This window comes from Amblyomma americanum, chromosome 4 (assembly GCF_052857255.1).
Source record: "Amblyomma americanum isolate KBUSLIRL-KWMA chromosome 4, ASM5285725v1, whole genome shotgun sequence".
Taxonomy (NCBI): domain Eukaryota; kingdom Metazoa; phylum Arthropoda; class Arachnida; order Ixodida; family Ixodidae; genus Amblyomma; species Amblyomma americanum.
Genome location: NC_135500.1, coordinates 179230920 through 179252273, shown reverse-complemented (window position 1 = coordinate 179252273; position 21354 = coordinate 179230920). Strand labels below are relative to the sequence as shown.

Genomic DNA, 21354 nt, shown 5'->3' with positions numbered 1-21354 from the left:
CCTCGACGCAGCCGCAATCCAGATGAATGGAGAACACCTGATGACAGGCCCATCTGCTTTAACTGCTCCCGAGTTGGCCACATATCTCGACACTGCCGAAGCCGTCCGTCCTCGACCTACAGCCGCTACCCGCCGGGTTCTGCATATTCCCGCCGCTCTCCCTCGCCCTCGGAAACGACCTCTTCTGGCCACAACGCTCAGACCCCGCTTACCAACCGTTCGTCGTCACCTCAGCGCCGTCGATCTTCATCGCCCCGACCTCGCCGCCCTTCGTCGCCGGCCCCATATGCCCGCTCCCGGTCGGAAAACTGATGGCTGCAGCGTCTGGGGGTGATGCTGCTCTGACGACCCGACCAGAAAACCCTCCTTTAACTCTTCATGCTCATCGGAACATCCTTAACGTCGACGTGGACGGGGTCCCTGTTACCGCTCTGATCGACACTGGAGCGCACGTCTCAGTCATGAATGCTCGTCTTCGCCGTCGCCTAAGGAAAGTGCTCACTCCTGCCCCCTCAACTGTGGTCCGTGTTGCAGATGGCGGTATGTCTATTGTCGTCGGAATGTGTACTGCTCGTGTTTCAATAGCCGGCCGCCATACTTCTGTGCTCTTCACTGTCCTCGAACACTGCCCTCATGACATCATTCTCGGCCTTGACTTTCTCACCGACCATTCCGCCCTTATAGATTGCGCCACAAGCATCGTTCAACTCGCTCTACCTGTTCCTTCAGAGCCACCGGATCCAATTGTTCACCGACTGTGCACCGCCGACTTTGTCCGCCTGGACCCCGATGCCGCCACTTATGTCCGTTTCTCCTCGGTCCCGCCAGTTCCCGATGGTGACTACATCATTACTCCGGTTCCTGATGTGCCCTTTACACGCAGTGTTGCCCTTGCGCATACAGTTGTCACCATGTCGGCAAATCAAGCGTCCCTTCCGGTTCTCAACTTTGCCTCTTACGTTCAGCCGCTCCCACAAGGTATGTCGCTCGCCACGCTGTGCCCTGCTGCCGAATGCGTCGTATCGGCGGTGAGAAGCGTCCCACCCTCGTCGAACTGCCGCGACTCTGACGTCCCACCACCTGATGAATATGTAAAAATGATTGCTGCTGACCTCTTACCAGGGCAAGCTCACGACCTTCGGTATCTTCTGACGTCTTTTCGCGACATCTTTGACTTCGATGACCGCCCTTTGGCTCGAACATCTGTGGTCACGCATCGCATCAACACCGGTGACGCAGCTCCTATTCACAGACGACCCTACAGAGTGTCCAGTACAGAACGCACCATCATACAGCAAGAGGTGGACAAGATGCTCAGTAAAGACATCATAGATCCCTCGTCGAGCCCTTGGGCCTCACCAGTTGTGCTGGTTAAAAAGAAGGACGGCAGCTGGCGCTTTTGCGTTGATTACCGGCACCTAAACAACATAACAAAAAAAGACGTCTATCCACTCCCAAGAATAGACGATGCTTTGGACTGCCTTCACGGAGCCAAATTTTTCTCTTCAATTGACCTTCGGTCCGGGTATTGGCAAATCTCTGTTGATGACAATGACCGCGAAAAGACGGCATTCGTCACACCGGACGGCTTGTATCAGTTTAAAGTTATGCCATTCGGTCTCTGTAATGCGCCAGCTACCTTCGAAAGAATGATGGACTCCTTGCTTCGCGGCTTTAAATGGTCCACATGTCTATGTTACCTCGACGATGTTGTGGTTTTTTCGCCCACGTTTACCACGCACCTCGAAAGACTGGCGAGCATTCTTTCTGTCTTCCGTCGAGCCGGGCTACAGCTCAATTCGTCGAAATGTCAATTCGGTCGCCGCCAACTCACCATTCTCGGACATCTAGTCGACGCTTCTGGTGTCCGCCCGGATCCTGTTAAAGTTAAAGCCGTCAAGGACTTCCCTATTCCCCAGTCGTCTACGGATGTGCGCAGCTTCGTCGGCCTCTGCTCGTACTTCCGCCGTTTCATCAAAAATTTTGCCGGCACCGCTCGCCCCCTGACCGACCTTCTAAAGAAAGACACCCCTTTTACCTGGGTCCCTGCCCAAGAGGAGGCCTTTTCTTCGCTAGTCGACTTACTCACCTCCCCACCTATTCTGGCCCATTTTGATCCGTCGGCTCCGACTGAAGTTCGCACAGACGCCTGCGGTTATGGGATTGGCGGCATGCTAGCCCAACGTCACCAAGGGCAAGAACGCGTTATTGCATATGCCAGCCGCCTCCTTTCTACAGCTGAGCGAAATTACTCAATTACAGAGCGCGAGTGTCTAGCTCTTGTTTGGGCCGTAGCTAAGTTCCGACCGTACCTGTTTGGCCGTCCATTCTCCGTAGTGACCGATCACCACGCCCTTTGTTGGCTGTCTTCACTGAAAGACCCCACAGGCCGGCTCGGACGTTGGACGTTGCGCCTCCAAGAGTATTCTTACACTGTTCATTACAAGTCAGGGCGTCTCCATCAAGACGCCGACTGCCTGTCTCGGCACCCTGTAGAGCCGCCTGATCCTGGAGACAACGACCTCGGCCCGTGCCTCTTCGCTATCTCCGATCTGGTTAACATCGCGGACGAGCAGCGACAAGACTCTTCCTTGCGTATTCTCATTGATCGCCTCAACTGTGCCAGCCGAGATCCTTCATTGCAACTGTTCGTCATTCAGGATGGCGTCCTATACCGCCGCAACCTTCGTCCTGACGGACCTCCGCTCCTGCTAGTCGTTCCCCAGCGTCTCCGTTCATCTGTCCTAGCGGAACTACACGACCTACCGACCGCAGGCCACCTCGGCGTCTCCCGCACATACGATCGGGTCCGACGCCGCTTCTTTTGGCCTGGTCTGTACCGCTCTGTTCGGCGTTACGTTGCCTCCTGCGACCTCTGTCAACGCAGGAAGAGACCATCAACGTTGCCTGCTGGCCTTCTACAGCCTATTGACGTACCTCTCGAACCATTCTACCGTGTTGGACTCGACCTTCTCGGACCTTTCCCGACGTCCTGCTCCGGCAACCGTTGGATTGCTGTCGCGACCGACTATGCGACCCGGTACGCTATCACGCGTGCGTTACCAACAAGTTGCGCAACCGATGTCGCCGACTTCCTATTGCAGAACGTAATCCTTCACCACGGCGCTCCACACCAATTGCTGACGGACCGCGGCCGCTACTTTTTGTCCCGAGTAGTTGACGATATCCTCCGGTCCTGTGGCACGCAGCATAAGCTCACTACAGCTTACCATCCCCAGACGAACGGGCTTACCGAGCGCCTCAACAGGACTCTGACCGATATGCTATCCATGTATGTCTCGCCCGACCACCGCGATTGGGACGTTGCCTTGCCTTATGTAACATTTGCTTATAATTCGTCGCGGCATGATACCACCGGCTATTCTCCTTTCTACCTTCTGTTTGGTCGGCATCCTGCGCTGCCATTGGATACATTACTACCGAGTTCTACTGCCTCGACCACAGAGTATGCACGTGACGCCATCTCCCGAGCAACTATGGCCCGTGAAATCGCCCGAGACCGGCTCACCGCATCTCAGACCTACCAGAAGTCAGTTTACGACCGCCGGCATCGCCCAGTACACTATCCGCCGGGCTCACTCGTCCTCCTTTGGTCTCCTTCTCGCCATGTCGGTCTCTCTGAGAAACTTCTACGTCAGTACAGTGGCCCTTATCGAGTTCTCCGTCAGGTGACCGACGTGACCTACGAGATTACACCTCTTCATGCTCCGACGTCGTCCACTAGCCCTTTGACTGACGTCGTTCATGTAGTCCGTCTCAAACCGTACCACACGCCTGCTACATCATCCACTTAGCACCGGGACGGTGCTTTTGCCGCCGGGAGTTATGCTACGGTTGTGCTTGTGCTTGGAACGCTCGTGCTTGGTGCGCTCGCGCTTGGAACGCGAAGAGGACGAAGTGCGTTTTTCTGCTGCTGGGCTTCGCGTGCCCGGTTGTTCGGCTGCGTGGCTGTAAGCTGTTTCCCTGTAAATATATTTTTCCCTTTTGGTATGCACATCTTCACGTTACAATATTATCCGTCTGCGCCAATATTGACTTTACACCTAGCAAGAAAACTTTTCCCATCGAAGAAATTTTACCTTGCGCGGGACCCTCCTTGCAATAAAGGATTCAGTCATTCATTCATTCACTCAGCCGCCGCGGTGGCTCAGTGGTTATGACACTTGACTGCTGACCTGAAAGACGCGGGATCGATGCCGGCCGCGGTGGTCGAATTTCGATGGAGGCGAAATTCTAGATGCCCGTGCACTGTGCGACGTTAGTGCACGTTAAAGAACCCCAGGTGGTCTAAATTTCCAAAGCCCTTCACTACGACGTCCCTCATAGCATGGGTCGCTTTGGGACGTTAAACCTCCTAAATCAAATCAAATTCATTCATTCATTCTTCTTGGGCGACGTAGCTTGGGAGGAATGGGACAGTTGAGTCCAGGAGGACACGGGACAGTGCCCTATTCCGCCCCTCAACAGGACTGGTGCTGTGCCTTTCGTGTGAACAGCGACATTAAGTCGCATCAACACTGAAATGAGATTCTGCAGTTTATTTCACATGTTAGGCCTCTGAGTACTCGCGCTATTGTAGGTGAAACTAAATAACATACATGTCGGCTACAAAACAATGGTTGCTTGTTTCATTACTTTTATTTATACACTTTTAATTATAGACATGTCTTAGTTCCCCGTAAAGTCTCACAAATAAACATTAGCCTATAGCAGAGATAGGATAATATGCATAAAGTTAATTTATTGAGACCTGCATAGAACTGGGTGTGCTCGCGTGCTTGTTAACAGTTGGACGCAATTGCTACGTTTAAATCTGCAGGAAAATGTCAAGGATATTCAAATGTAAGCATCCTGAGCGTCCTCAAGCCGCGAGCAGTTTGACACTTGAGGCTGTGAAGTTGGACTACGACGAAAAGAGAAGTACACGAAATGTGGCACAAGCTCTTCAAATACACTGATTAGAGCAGAAGGTTGGGCGAGTTGATTTAGGTGCATGGTGAAAAAAGCGCGTAAAGACGAAGACGGAACGAAGAGACAACAAGGACGAGCGCTGCTTCTTCGTTCGTCAAATGCAGAATGCATTACTGGGGCGAGCAGTCAAGGAGTAGAAGGCACGTAGTAGAAGGGGCATCATCGTGTTCAAGTCCGATCGGGTCTGCGGAAAGGTCTTCACAGCAGTTGATGAAGTGCTGTTAAAGGACTAATTGCTGTAGACGAGCTACGAACTAACCTAACTCCAGGCCGCATATGCAGCTGTAATGAAACTGGGCTGAAAATTGCACACAATCGCCCAAAGACTGTCGGAGCGCGTGCAGATAAGCTAATCAGTCATGTCACAACAGCACAACATGATGAGCTGGTCACCATCTTGTGCATAGTTACTTTATAAGGAACGCACTTCCTCCGGTGTTCATTTTTCCACGCGAGCGGTGATTTTGTTTAATACTGCGCTCGCTGGAAATATCGGTTTGCCCGGCAGGTCAGGATGCATGCCCAGGAAGCTGTTTCTACCTGCATTAAGCATATTGCAAGGTATGCAAAGTGCTCGAAAAAGAACCTACTTCTTTTAATATTTTAAGCAACAGAGGGGGGCTCGTCCCCGTACGCAGCGTTGGAGAACTAGCGGGATGGGCCTACACATCAGATTTGACACACACAAAAAAAAAACAATCTTAGGGCCTCAGAAAACGGATATTCGGCAATCCAGTAGCGAGCCCGTTAGACCGGATAACTGCATGATATGCGCATGAATTGAATGAACAAAAACTTTCCGTAATAGATGGTTGTCGCCGCAGACAGCTACCACGGTGAGTGAAAAAAAAAATGAACTGAAATGAGTTCCATGCTCGGCGACAAGCACCAACGCAACCAAGAGCACCGTGGTAGATTACTCCGTGTGAAAAATCAAAGAAGAAGTATCTACATCCACTCGTTGTCCAGCCAGAATTGTTCATAGTTCCTCCATCTTTATCCTAAGGCTGCGGTGCGGAAGACATCGCAAAAAAAGTCGAAATAAATGTAAAACAAAGTTGTGCGCAGATACTTCAGGGAAGCTTTAACTGGAACAAGGAGCCGCCGAAAAGCTGGCACGAGGTGGTGCGCAAAAACCAGCGCTCGGTAAAGCTATATATCACTACTGACCGTAGCCGAAGAAAATACAAGCGTCGTCGAAATAACTTGCATAGAAAAGGAACCAGCGAAATAAGACGCAAGACAAGAACAAAGGAGGCACACACCACAACGCTGGACTTACAACTGATTTATTGCGATGAAGAATCGCTCATTTTAAAAGAATTTCCTGCCTGCGCACCCACCCTACAGACAATACACTTCGCGCACCACATGATAGCATGCCTACTATAACGATAAAAACTTGTACTCCTTTTCAGTGATAATCACAGACGGCTCACTGACGCATTTCTGCTTATTCTTTCTGATCATGAATGCCTCCAATAGCTCACGCTCACGTTTATATTTCCCCCGCCCGATAATGCTGGCAATGTGAAAACTAGGAGAACATTTGCGGTCCTTTACATGTAAGGCTAGATTGCTGCCTGTGCCTGTGCCCAAAGTTGTGCGATGTTGTGCGAGGCACAGGCAGCAATCTAGCCTTACATGTAAAGGACTGCAAATGTTCTCCTAGTTTTCACATTGCCAGCATTATCGGGCGGGGGAAATATAAACGTGAGCGTGAGCTATTGGAGGCATTCATGATCAGAAAGAATAAGCAGAAATGCGTCAGTGAGCCGTCTGTGATTATCACTGAAAAGGAGTACAAGTTTTTATCGTTATAGTAGGCATGCTATCATGTGGTGCGCGAAGTGTATTGTCTGTAGGGTGGGTGCGCAGGCAGGAAATTCTTTTAAAATGAGCGATTCTTCATCGCAATAAATCAGTTGTAAGTCCAGCGTTGTGGTGTGTGCCTCCTTTGTTCTTGTCTTGCGTCTTATTTCGCTGGTTCCTTTTCTATGCAATATGAACCAACTAGCCCAGCAGTTTGCACTCGAAATAACTTCGGCTCTTCAAGTAACGAAAGCATGCTGCGATCATTTGTTTGTAAATTGTGACAAATACGATTCATGTTACACTCTTTCAGTGTTTTCCCGTACTGCAAAAGGTATTGTTACATGTAATTACTTTGCAGAACCAACTCCTGCCAAAGGTTTCGCACTGAAGTCGGCAGTACCTGATAAATAAATAAATAAATAAATAAATAAATAAATAAATAAATAAATAAATAAATAAATAAATAAATAAATAAATAAATAAATAAATAAATAAATAAATAAACAAACACCGGGAGCAAAATGTCATCCTACGATTGTGTTGGTCACGACCTTCCACATACTGACTGGCAGGATGTGTCTGTTAATTACAAGAGGCGATTTCGTTCTTGTAACGTTTTGCAACAAGAACTCAGATGTCTACTACTCGGATAATGTCGGAAATACTGACAGCATTGATGTCACGGACAGGTTTGTGCGAAAGAAAGATGAGAACTCGATGTTTGTTGTTATTTTTTTTTCTCACAGGACAATATATACACTGTAGGGATGACCAACCTCATATTTTAGTCCGAACTGTTAAATTTATTGAAGCAGTCAAAGCGCACTATTGAAGTCATTTCATATGCGCACAGAGTAGCGCATCGCGGCGCAGCTGATTATTCAAAGAATACACGTTTTTGGCCCAACCCGAGCCAAACAAAAAAAGAAACTTCTCTTCCTGGCATTCGCGCGGTGAATGATGTGTAGGTTAGTGGAATAAACTCGCATGGACAGTAGCGCTAACTTTGCTTCTAGTTAAGAAACTCTATGGAATCAACGAACGCAGCGTCTCTTTTTTTCTCTATCTCTACATGGCGTTCCTCTTTTCTGTGTCCTTCTGAAAAAGCCCGTTTGGTTTATGTCCAAGGCGCATAATTGCTAACGCCTCCGTCTCAACTATGTTTAAGATATCGTGTGTTTAACAAGACACGAACGAGTCACTGATATGTTGCATCTCCCTTCTCTTCTCCCTCTCTCTCCTTCCTTCCCTCCATGTCCCCGCAGCTGTGTCCGTATCCGTGTCTGTCTGGACGCTGGTGTCGATATCGCTGGAGCGCTTCTTCGCTATCGTGCGGCCCCTGCAGTCTCGCCGCTGGCAGACGGTGTCGCACGCGTACCGGGTCATCGCTGTCGTCTGGGCACTCTCTCTGGGGCACGTGGCACCCATCGCCGTGCTCAGCCAGCTCATACCCACGAGGACGGCAGGTGAGGACACCTGCCCGTATCCAAGCCGATCAAATGATTTTGAGCTGTCTAATCACGTGAGCACTCGGGTAGGGTGTGCTCGACGATTGATCTCATACGCATTACCAATAAGTCGATAAAGAAATACGTGGAACATAACCAACTCCTATATAAGTAGCCTTCACAGATTATGAGAAAGCGCCCTATTAAATCGGAACATCAACATTTGGGCAAGCAACCAGGGTGTGGATAAGGCATATGTAAAGGTGCTGGAAAATATCTATAGGAACTGCACAGCGAACGGAGCTCTTCGCGGGAAAAATATGAAATTCAATTCAGAAGGGCGTATGGGAGCGAGACGCAATTTCTTCAATACTACTCACCGCATGCTTGCAGGAAATATTCAGAGAAATGAATTTGGAAGTGTAAGAGTTAAAAGTTAGCATTGGATACCTTAGCGATCTCCGGTTTCTTAATGACATCACCCTGCTAAGAAACTGAGGTACAGAAGAAGAATGAGGAACTAAACAATGAGAGAAAAACGGTGGATCTAAAAAATAGCGAGAAGAAACTACGGTAATGTGCAACAGTCTGGGAAGGGAACATTCTGCGTAGATAGTCTAGAATTGCAAGTGGTAAGCAGATACAAATACATCTATTTACGGCTGGTAGTGACCGCATATCCGTATTTCGTTAGTGAAATAACTGGAAGAATGTGGATTAGGTGAAGTGCATTTGGCAGGAACTCTCAAGTCATGAATAGCAGTTTACGAACATACCCAAGGCGAAAGTAGATAATAGTTGCGTCTCGCCAGAAATCACAAGTGGGGCAGAAACTTCGAGGCTGGCGAAAAGGTTTAAATTAGGTTGAGGCCACAGAAGCGCGCCATAGACAAAATATTGCTAGGTTTTACGTTAAGAGACAGGAAGGGACCACAGATGGACAGGGAACAAAGGTGAACAGTGATATGTTAGCTGAAATCAAATCAAGAACAAATTGGCATCTGCAGGAAAATTAATGCGAAGGAATGTAACCAATGGTCCCTTAAGGAAATGAAACTAATTCCGGAAGAGGGGAAAGCTTGTAGGGAATGGCAGATTGTTATGTTGGCGGATTAGATTAGAAAGTTTGCGGGAAAAGCGTTGTCGCAGCAGATTTGAGTAGAACTCTTCCGGTACTTTCACTATCTTATCCATAATGCTCATGACATTGCCCTCTGTATCTATTAATGCATGCATCTGGTTTTTACCTATGCCTAGTTTCCTCTTCGCTGCTTTTAGGCTACCTCCGTTCTTTAGAACACGTGAGAGCAAACCACTATCACGCAATGGCCTTCACTGCCCATGCTACTACATGCGACACCAGTAGAATTCAGTTAACATAGAGTTTCATAATCGGTTCCCGCGATGTGCCGACTCTTCTGCAGACAAAGCACGATGACTGCTTCGTCAATAGCAGTGACTGAATCATAGTTCATGATCCACGGCGCCGAAACGAGTGGTGGCTCCCGAGAAAGCGAGCGCAGGTTCCCGACGTGTCCGTGCGGGTCTCGCTGCACTCTTGGCAATCTAGAAGGTCACGAGCTCAAAACCAAACATCACCGTACCTGTCGCAACACCGTCATTGCTAATACTTGAAGGAACACGACGCCAAGGTGTGTCTGACCGGCGTCGCAACGCAGGCGACAGCAGCCGAGAAAACGCCACGGTTGCAACAGCCACGCGGGTCAGAAATTCAAAATGGAGAGAGAGAGAAAGAGAGAGATATTTTCGCCTTTCAGACACTTCTTGAGGTTAAATCTCGCCCTGTAATTCAGACGACAGCGCCAATTCCTCCTTTAGTTACCGTCACAGCGAATGGCGGACCAGTGACGGCTTCCACGCACGTTTCTCGCGCTTTCCTCCCCCTACTAGGACTGTGATATAAGCTGTTTGTCTAAGGACTGAAAATTCTTCATTTTGAACACAAAATGTGTTCCAAAAAAATCATGTTCCAACTACAGACAATTTCCACAAAATATGTTTTTTTTTACCATGTGATGCTCATGGCATTCATGTTTTCAGTCGCAAGCGTTCAGGACGCGTCATGATGTGCGCTGCTCGAATAAGGCTGCTTGGAAAAACCCACCAGCGTAATATGCAGAGTGCCCAGATTTATCACTTTTCTCAAGGTTTCCACAAGCATACGCACAACGGTGACCCTGCAAAATAACGAGCATTCCGGTCAGTTCCATTGTGTTTTATTGCCTTATGCGAAAAGATGTAGTCGACGCCGCTGTCAGGCACTGCTCCTTTTATTTACGTCAAATATAAAACCTAGCGGCGTAGTCGCCACATAATTTGCACACACGCACCATGAGCGTGAAGAGATCGGTTTATTCGTACCAGAAAGCAGGCAGCAAAGTGCGTATTTTTTTAATGCGAACAGTCTTCTTTTATTTTATGTCACAAATAAATATGTTTTTTTTAGTTTATCACGCTATAACGTGACTCCGCAGTCGGGCTTTCAGCTAGTTGAGGCGTCAATTAACCCCATTGGAAGACTTTGGACCAAGTTTTTTTTTTCTCTCCCAACCATTTCTTCACTCTGTTCTCGGAATTCCGCGACTGCCGACAGCCACATCCATCTTGAAGTAGTGCATGTTGTGCAGCACCTTGCAATTTAATATGAATACTTAAATGTTTTGTTTATGAAAATGATTTGTCTCGGACAAAAAAAGAACGTCCCAAAAAGACCAGCAGATAGTTGGTGCTGATGCACTCAAGCAAATTATTCCATTCTACTTGCTCCCAATTCAGGGTTACTAAAAGATCAACAAATATTTTCGAGTATTTTCGATTTCAGTTTCGGCAAGCAGGCAAAAAATATGACACGGACAGAAAGTTACTGGAAGCAGCATTAGGAGGCCACTCTCCCTTTCTTGCAGCTGGCAGATGGCAACAAAGGTTCACTTTATTTGGCTTTTTCATCTTAATAACAGTGCAAGGATGGAATATATTTGTGGGCGCTAATGTAAAAAAAAAAGTACTACTAGATTACTGCTGAAGGCAGCAAGAGCTTCACACAAAAGCACGCGTAAACAACTCCGACTCCTTCTGACCCTTTTTTCTCTCTTGTTCACCCCAGCATTTTCTTCTGCAGTTCCCGACACGGATGTCCGTTGAAATAAATAGTTTGCTTCACAGTAATTAAGAGTTCATTCACGCAAACCATTATTTTTCTCGTCTTTCTATCGACGGCGTCGGAACGCTGTCGCGCGGCGAACACACAGCGCGTACGGGCACACGTTTTTGTGATACGCAGCCCATTTCACTCGTCTGCGTACTTTTTTCTGTAGCAAGAAGGAAGTAGCACAACAGTGCATAGTGCATCTTGGCTCTAAGTTTCAATTAGCCTTCACAACTTTCAGTGAACAGATGCCTTGACATTAGCAAACACAAAAAAAAAACTGCGCCGAAAACGAAAAAGCACAGCCGCGATCCCTAATATGAGGAAATTTACGACAGCACTGCCTCAGCACAAACCCACTTTTCTTTAACATCTCATACAGGCATGAAGTATACACAAACACGCAGTTAGCTGCACTGTTGTTGCCGCTGCAACTCCGCATAATACAGCGTTCGAGTCATCCCAGTTAGCAGGTACCAAGAAAGACTTCAGCACTGCGCGGTCTCGGGAAGATGAATGTCTTCCTGTCTGTGAGACAAGGGGCCTCAGAAACTGAGTCCGCCTAGTGTTTATCAACGTCAAAAGATGCCAGCCTCCAGGAAAGACGCGCGGCTATCACAACAATCCCCCACACCATCGGCATACACAACATTAGCCGGGCTCACACGTCGTCCGCATTCTTTTTTCTTGTTGTTGTCGTTGTTGTTGTTGCTGTCATAACTTTTATTGCTGTCTCTAAACGCTTTTCTCGTTCAGGTAAGATTCGTTATTTACATCATCGTCCTTAATTACAGCTGCAGCTATTCATTATTGCCCTCTGCACATTTTTTCTGTCCGCCGTACCTTGTTCTTGTCTATGGCTTCTGTACACGTTAAACAGCGGGTGCAATTTTCTGATCGCGAAGAAGCTGGGCAGTTCTGTGCATGCAATACAAACAAAACAGGAGAAAAAAATTCTGACAGGATTGTTTTGAAGAGCAGGCGAGTGTGAGAAGCAAATCTGGTCATACGAAATAAGCAGAGTTTATTAATAAATTCCTTAGGGAATCCATTAAATAGAAAGCCGCTTATTAGCGACACGATGCCTGCTTGTCTGGGAGAGGCGAAGCGTGTGTGGCAGGCAGCGAGGAAAAACGATGCAAGCGTCGCTTGGAAAGTACCTGAATCAACACGCAGAATGGCAAGCGCGAGGAGACGACGCCCCGCCTTATACCATCAGCGTTCGTGGCATAATAATGCCCGCAGTGCAGTTCTCCGTTGGGAGAACCTTCCGTTGGCCAGCATACGGCGAGGCATAAAAGGGCGAGCGTTCGGAGCAGGAGCTATAGCAGCACGCATTCGTAATAGTTCGGTCTTCTTCCATATACAGTATATGCCAAGATGAAGCGCGAACGCGCATATGTCGCGCTTTTCTGATCTGAATCGAGATATTCTTCCACAAAGAGTTTGTGAATATGCAAGCACTCCGGTAGACACTTCACTCAGAAGCATGAATCAGCTTAGTTGTATACAGCAGCAGAACGTACTTAGGTAGAATAGAATATTTTATTTTGTTCACTGGCGCTGCTATCGTTTCATTCCGGTCTGACTTAAGGTTACCAGCAATACGAAACAACGATATACCTCAGTTATTTTGCAACTACGCTGCGCATGACAAGAAACTAGAGGCCGTGTTTACAATGAAAGAGACTATGTTACGACGACGGCTTAGTTAAAACTTTAAGCGAGAGCCCTAATCTCACTTTATATTCTCCCCGTTTTTCTTTCCTTCTTTCTTTCTTCTTCTTGCCTCCCTCCCCTTTCTTCGTTTCTTCTCCCCATTCTCCCTTTTCTGCTCTCCTTCCTCGCTACATTTTTTCTTTGTCAGATATTTTCCTTCTTCTTTCTCTTCCTCCTGCTTTTCTTATTTCGCTGGCTGCTGTCTTCTTTTTCGCTTTTTGTTTTCGTGGTTAGAGCTGGGCAGCGCATTTTGTATCCCTGGCTGCTTTCGCAGCTTGACCCTTACCGCTATCAATCTTCTTCCTTTCAGACAGCCGAAGGCGCGCTTAGCGTCTCCCCGTCGCTTATATAGCCTTGCGTGCCGCCTTGTTCAGTCGCTCTTTTTGTTTCGTACCTTGTAGCGCGCCCAGCAACCCTTGCTGCTTTCGCTGCAGGACACGCCGCGGCGCTTCCCTGGTTTTCTTGGGCCTTAGCGACGGTTTCGGCCGCGTTTGCCGCTTTCACATTTTTGTGTGAGCCAGCACAAAACTGACGCAGGCGACACAACAGAGCCTTCCTATTTCTTGAATCATCAGCCGCCATTCTGCGTCTCCAGAAATATTGTTACCAAGGGTACGGACAGAAGCGTACAGCAGATGGTTCAAGGCTGACTACGACGACGACGATGACGATGATCTGAGCTTCGTGTTAATGTGTTCATGGTGTTCTTATTTGCACAAATATTTCTATTACCGCTAAATCAGTGCAATAATTTTCTTTGACACTCATCGACAAATTCTGGCCAATTCTTACCCGTGGGTATGAGCCATGTCAGAAGAGGCAACAACAATAGACGTGGTGGAGTGCACCGCATGTATTACTTTAGCGTAGCGACTGTAAGCGCACACGAAGTTGCGCCATGTTTAACACGCACGCCGATTCAGCCGTTAGCAAGTGCAACACCTATCTAAATTTCAAGACATAGCGCTAGTCTCTGCGTCGATGGCCGAGTTGTCCGAGGCGTTAGAGGAAACGAAGCAGCTCTGTTTGCGTCGGCGTTTATTGGAATCCGGCTCAGTCCGGTGGTATTGAGAAAGCTGTTTGTCTGGCGGGAACCATTCGGACGAAAAATACGCCTTCGGGGACCGTCTGTTTGCTGTAGATTTAGTTAAAGCGCCGGCTTCGGCACAGTTTCGGGACCACTTTCACCTTAATTTTCCCAGAATGCGAGCTAAAACTATTTCACGGTTAATGCGCACACAAATCTTAACAACGGCTGCACGCGTGAAACAAAGCGGCAACAGGTGACATCGATGAGTTTTGTCTCTTCCTAAATCCCCCCCAAAAAACGCTTGCAACGCTCTATATTTGGCAATGAACAGATAGGCCTCTGACTTCAGAAGACCGCCTCTAGTCCTATTCTTGGCAAAACCTTGAACCCTTAACGCCATTTCTGTAAAACGCTACGGCGCACCACGCAACGCATATGATGCCCTGGCACACTCGCATGTCATGACCATGGCACGCAATATGGCAAAGCGTGAGAGTAACGTGCGCCTGAAAGGGTTTAATGAAACTTAAACGCGCCGTGATCGAAAGCGGTACGCTGCATTCATAAGATCAACTGCAAATCAAAGTTTCTCAAAAGCTGAAACACGTAAACCGACGCCTAAGCGTGTACTGACACTCTAGAACCAAGGAATAGCCTTTCAACACTCCGAGAAGGTTCGAGTTCACCGCAAAAGCTCTTACGACACATAACGGTGCCGCAGAGCGAACTCTGAAGTTATTCTGGCAGAAAAGTTTTCGCGGCGCAAGAAATACAGCGAAAAAAGGGTGACAAGACACACGAGCCGCTTCTATTCGCAGTTACAATGATGGAGCACTGCCAGCCACTGACAGCACATGGAGGATTGCGACAGACGCTACTGTTTCAGCAACTGCAGAAATAGATTGCGTCATCACTGCTTCTGCAGCTCAAGGCAGTAGCAGCGCAAGGCAGCATCACGATGTTACTGTTAGGAGCCTTTGTTTTGTAGCTGTTTGCATCTACTTCTGTCCATCTCCTTAATCGCTTGTGGGAGCACATTGCTTCTATGCAACAGGAAGCAAAAGCAGCTTCCAAAGACTCTGAAATATCCTAGGCGGTGCCATGATTAATGGCGGCAACAGCTGATGCTCGGCTCTCCGCTTCGTCCTTTGAGTCACAAGGACAACCCAAAAGCCAGAGTAAATACGGAGCTCACGCCATTCCAACGTGCCGGCATCCCTTGGGAACATAAGCGCCTATCATTTGTTGCTGGCCATTGTAGCGTAACGGGAGATTAATTATGTTGCACTTCAAGTACAGGCCCTAATTTGCAATCATTTCCTTGGCTTCTCAGCCAGTACACAAAAGACACCTGCCTTTCACCAAGCTGTAAGCTGCTCCAGAAGGACTCAAGCAAATGCGCGCCACTAAAATGTCGTAAAGAATGCGATCGTTACTCTTCGTTATCGTAAGACTCGTACTTAATCCGCTTCGTTGCACGTAAGTAAAAGCGCCTCTAAGTTGCTGCTGCAAGCAAGAAAATATACGCAGGGACACATGAAAGCAATCAGTCGGGACAAACAGAAAACGGACAAAAGTCATTCCAAAGAACAGAAAAAGGCGATTCTGTTCCGCATATCCCTCCCACGCAATCATTTTCCCTTTCTTGTTCTTTTAAGAAAAGAAAAAAATTTCCAACCTTTTCACCCTCCCTTTTTATGTAGTTTGCTTTAGACATTCCAGCAATCGTGCTGCAATCTTCTGTTAGGGTAAGTACGCTGCTGGGTAAGCTTATTCATAACTGCCCACATAAAACAGCACAGAGATGGGACACAAGAATGGCAGGGACGGGTGCCGGCTATAAACTGGTTCATTTCATTTACGTCTCTGTATGTTGCATCAGCTGTTCGGCAGTTATCGTTACTATGCTTCGCGCGTAGTTGTGTTGTCAAGTATACGTTTATGTGCCTTATTTGTTGCGTGCAGCTTTCCAATGTAGGAGCCGAGGTACAGGTCAAACTACTTTCCAGCTTTTTTTTCGTCGGCCCTCTCTATGTTAGCATGAAAAAATAAACTGAATTGAACTGAATTTACACACAGTGGATATAGTTATAGGCGCGACACTAATGATATCGTGCCCTAGAATGTTTGACGATAGTGACAAGCCACGTGTCCAGCTCTAATCAAGCCGTCACTAACGTGTAAACACCAACAAGAAACGAAACAGCATGAGTTAATGATTAAAAAGCATTAACAATAGGTAGAGTAAACCAGTTCAGCATTGTGCAAAGACTCCATGCGAGTGCATGAAAAGCAACTGAAGAAAGCATGAACCGACGACTGAAAACGCACGAAGGCTACTATTGTAATAGAAGTCACCAGGCAGTGATGAAGTGTGCAAAGTCAGGAATAAGACCAAATAACTATAAAACCAATTGCTAGCCTCCGCCAGTCTTTGTCGTTTCTGTGTGCTATCCATACGCTGGAATGATTGTTATTGCGCTAAATATTGACGAAGACAACCACTTAAAGACAGGACATGTTCATTTCCTCTCTTAAGGATGTGGTCTTTATCAACTGCGCATGTCCTGTCTTGAAGTGGCTGCCTTCATCTTTTTTAGCACAGTAACGTTCTTTCCGTCACGAGAAAGCACCAGCTAGCCCCATTTTCTTCTTTACTACAGCACATCCATAAGCTTATCCTTTTAAACAAACACTTGCCAAAGTCAAAAAGGAAAAAAAGGGAAAAACCGTAAAAAAAACCGTAAAGGAAAAAACCGTTTTTCTTTCCTTTTTGACTTTGGGGAGTGTTCGTTTAAAAGGATAGGCTGAAATTCCCTCTCCAGACGGGTTTCCGTCGAACCCTCAACTACATCCATAAGCTGCTTGACGTGAAATGTTGAGATGCTTAATATTCTGCATGCTCTCCATATAAACTACATACGCTCTGCATACCGCATAAATATTCAATACGATGTCAGTCGTTGTGTATCTTTCCAGGAATATGCAGTGAGATAAAACAAAGTTCGCCAAACACACTTTATTATATATAAAAAAAACATTGTTGATGTTCATAGGACCAGCGTTGACGTTTGGCTACATTTAGTATGCCCACGGCGCATTGTTTTAAGCATAGAATGCTTTAGGCCCTGTTTTCGGAACGCCGTGGCCAAAACAAAGGGAGCACAAGGAGTCAAACCTAAACAAACTTTATCGAAATTTTTAGTCACCCCCAGGTTCCGACCTACTGCGCTGCCCCTGGAGCAGCGCAGGCGTCAGCAACAGCGTCTCTAGAGTGTGCTATTCCGGTTACTCTGCACTCATCCCGTTGGACGAGCCCAGCCTGAAGACCCAGCTCCGAGCTGTGCACCACAGTCCCCCACTGCTCCTCTCTAGTAAGAAAAGAGAGACACATCTGACGAACATGAGATTGTGCAAGCACGCGCTGATCGGCCGAAGCGAAGGTTCTAGATTGAATACAAAATCCTAGTGCGGGGCAATCGGACGTAATATCCGGCCAGCGACCGCTGTGCAGGCCAACGACGTCTGGTACAACGTGCTCCACGGGCGACGGAAGCAAGTGACCAACCAGCGCTGAAGGCTCGCTGAGAAGAAGGAGCAGCCCCTAAGAACAATACTTTCTTAAAGCGGTAAAGTTATTCACTCACTCACTCTAGAGCGGTATACTGCGTTCAGGCGCTACACGGCAAAAAATTCGAAGATCTACCGCGGTGTTCTACTAAGAAAAGTGGCTGATGGCTGCTCGACCACTATGAGACGCCCTACCACCGTCTATGAGACGCCCTTGAACGCGGTACGCCTTTCCAGCAATGCATTTCATGCGCACTTCTACCCTCGAAGACGAGATCGACTATCATTTTTTCTGAAAAATAAAACAGCTCTCTGTATTGCAAGACCTACGTTGGCTCCATTTCCGCTTCTAAAGCGTCAGTTATTAATTTTCGCTGGAGTAAGAAGCTTTCTTTATGGTTGAAAGGAAGAGCTCATTTTAGTTCCAACCTCTTAACGGCATGCTGTTCAGCTTGAAGGAGTGTTAGTGTCTGTCTGCTAAGTATATGCCACTTCAGAGCACAACAAAAAATGACTGCATAAAAAGGAACAGGATTATCTAACGACTGAGCCCCCTTTTCTCGCCATGTAGTTATCACGAGAACGCAAAAAACCTACAGGACTTCGAAAGTTGTGTTTCTGAAACAACTGCACATTTGCTCCTACAAGAGCGAGCAGTTATAAAACAAAGTTGCTGTACAGTTCAAACTGTTGCAGAAATAATGATGTATGAAAGAACCTATATTCCACTTGCAAGCCACAAAAATATAGTATGCACCGAGCTCAGTTTTCCTGGTCATCACAAAATAGCATCACAGGTTCACTGCCTGTAACGAACACCACGTAAATCAGTGGAGATGTCTTAAATTTTTAATCTGTAGAAAACTAGAGAGCTTCGGCAAACTCTGCGCAAACATGGTGATTATCATAACCATGTCGCTTTTAGCTGCAAAATGCCACCTACAAAATGCTTCGTGAGCTTAGACCAAATATTTGCGACGGCTGTAATGGGATGCACTGAATATTTTAAATACCCTCGGTTATTTTGAGGGTTCAGCACCATGCGGCACGATGAGACAGCCTCGCAAACTGCAACCGTTTGTCCGGATTCCATGGGCTTGTCTCAAGTTCTGTTCACATGGCACTGCTGTTACGCGAAGCATGCTTCCTCCCTAATCAGCCGTAAATTTTACGGCTCACCTAGATTGCATCTCATAGTAATGTAAATTTCTCAACGACGCTTATCAAAGCACCTAAGTACTGACACTAGCAGAAGCGTTAAGTTTATCCCACCCGTATAAAATAAACACAAAAACAAAATAAGAACGGAACACCAGAGGTGCTACTAAAGTCATGACATTCATGAGAACACATGAACCTCGGATCTTAAGCGAACGCTAGCTACGATTCACAGGGACGGAGGTTCTCGTTCATCTATCCGATCACTATTCGTGCCTTGAGTTCTGCAATTATTCAAAGCTATTGACGAAAAGTTTGCGTGTCTACTTAGCTTTGACAGCGGCATAATAGTATTTCACCGATTGCGACGGAATTTTTTCTGCCAGGCCCAAGTGGCAGGCAGTTTGAGCCAAGCGGTAGGTGGTGCCTCAACAATAGGCTAGGCATTGACACCGAGCAACACACTCAGCTTGTCCCTGGTCGTCAAACACGGTCTTCTCACTCATTAAAAGTGAAGGAGTTCTCATCTCGCACTGAAACATATAAAGGTTAATTTTTTTTTTCCACGGAGTGCACAGCAGTAGAATACTCTCAATGCTAATATTTTTGAGGCCTCAACTGTGGCATTGTTTACGGCATTTGCATTGTTTATGTTGTTTTTTGGAATTCATTTCTTTGTGAACTGTGTAACGTGTACTGCGTTGGTTTGGTTTTTATTATGAAAAGAGTTTTGACTTGAATCTAACTTCTGCTTAAGGCTTTGCAACAAAGCCAGCAGTCAATATATAAATAAATAAATAAATAAATAAATAAATAAATAAATAAATAAATAAATAAATAAATAAATAAATAAATAAGACAGAAGCGTTCTTATTCGAAAGCAAGCACCGTTAGCGTGAAAAAAATTAAACTTTCATAAATGCTTCTACAGAGCACCACACGAGTATGTACCTTCTATACAGAATAAAGGACATCTATTCAGATAACAAGAACACAGGAGAGCGCATTTTTTGTGTCAACCGGCGAATTCCAGTAGAGCATGCAATGTCTGGAAGTGACATCTTGCCACAAAATAAATTGGCTGTCAGCCAGTCATCACCTTCTCTTCGATGTGTTGCTTAGGGCACTACTTTTTTCACCGTTGTGGCAGAAACTCCAGTAAACTCAGTGTACTCCCACATTGTTCTATGCGCCAATATATCTCCGGGGCTTACTTGAGCAGCATTTGGTAATAAAAAAGGGTTTTTCGTTTACGTGCAAAGAGTTCAAGCCTATGGAATCTGTAATTTTATCATGCTCGCTCTGCTTACCACACTTTCTTAAGAACTCGAGTTACTCGACCGCATTGATATAGTGAATTTATTTTTCTGCTTTATGTGTGCTCTTTTTTTCGCTGAGGGAAAACCCGATGCAAAACGGTAGTTCTAGGGACTTAGGGAAAAAGTATGCTTTCTCTCGAGCTAGTCTTTGTCTTGTCATCGAAACGGGCTCCTTTACACAAGTGATCAAAGCAGCAAATGATCAAAGCGACCATCGGTGGTTGTTGGCTCTAAATACCATGAACTCCCTGAATTTGAACACTTTTGTTTCTTTGCGATCTTGAAAGTAGGCGGGGTGATTTTTTTTAACTTATTGATTTTTATTAAAACCATTGTGAGATACCTCGGTACAGTGTGTTGAGCTGGGTCGTACAGCAAGACGGGCATTATCTACCTTACCTGCATCAATAGTTAGGCGATTAATTAAAGTAAATCAACTGATATTACACCCCAGCATATAGAGTTCGTTCGGTCGAAAAGCCATCGACGCAGTCGCAGTCGACACCGCGTGTCGGAAATAATCAAGGGCGGCGTAAAAAAAAATGCATCATGGTAATTTGTGGTTCTAGTGATTGATTATTGATTGATGTGTGATAGGCGATGACGAGCTATTGAACTGTTGTAATAAAATAAATAATTAAAAATTAAAAAATAGAGCAAGTGGCTACAAAGGTGTCAGAATCCTCAGAATAATAAAGTCAATGATTGATTATGGTATTTAAAAATATGGAGTGCATAATTGATTAAATAATTAACTGAAACGATAAAACTGAAAAATCCGTTCAATGGCGTTTACAACGGGCAAAGCGCCGTGGGAACTCCAACTCAACAAGCTTTCTAAACCGTATTTTTGACGTTCGACATTTCGAACCACGTTTCCGATTAGGAAACTTTATAAACACAGCTCAACTTCGCTATTTACAGCAATCAATATCACATAAAAGCTTGCCGCCTAAAATAAAAAAATGAAATGTTCATTCTTTATTTGATTAAAATAATAATTTATTTATTGCTCCCTATGACGCATATAATGTCCGCCTTGCTGTGAAATCTAGCGCAACGCACCGCGCCGACGTATCTCTCACAGTTTCTATAATAAAAATCTGCAATGGTTGAAAAAAACACCCTGTATATTAG

General features: G+C 46.3%; 1 protein-coding gene across 1 annotated transcript in view; it reads left to right on the top strand.

Annotated features, from left to right (window-relative positions):
* The window catches only part of LOC144130472 (cholecystokinin receptor type A-like), a 234640-nt gene that overhangs the window by 207955 nt on the left and 5331 nt on the right, over positions 1 to 21354 (top strand). Inside the window, exon 3 of the mRNA XM_077664396.1 lies at positions 8073 to 8273. Coding sequence (XP_077520522.1) covers positions 8073 to 8273 — 201 coding nt within the window. The remainder of the gene's footprint in view (positions 1 to 8072; positions 8274 to 21354) is intronic.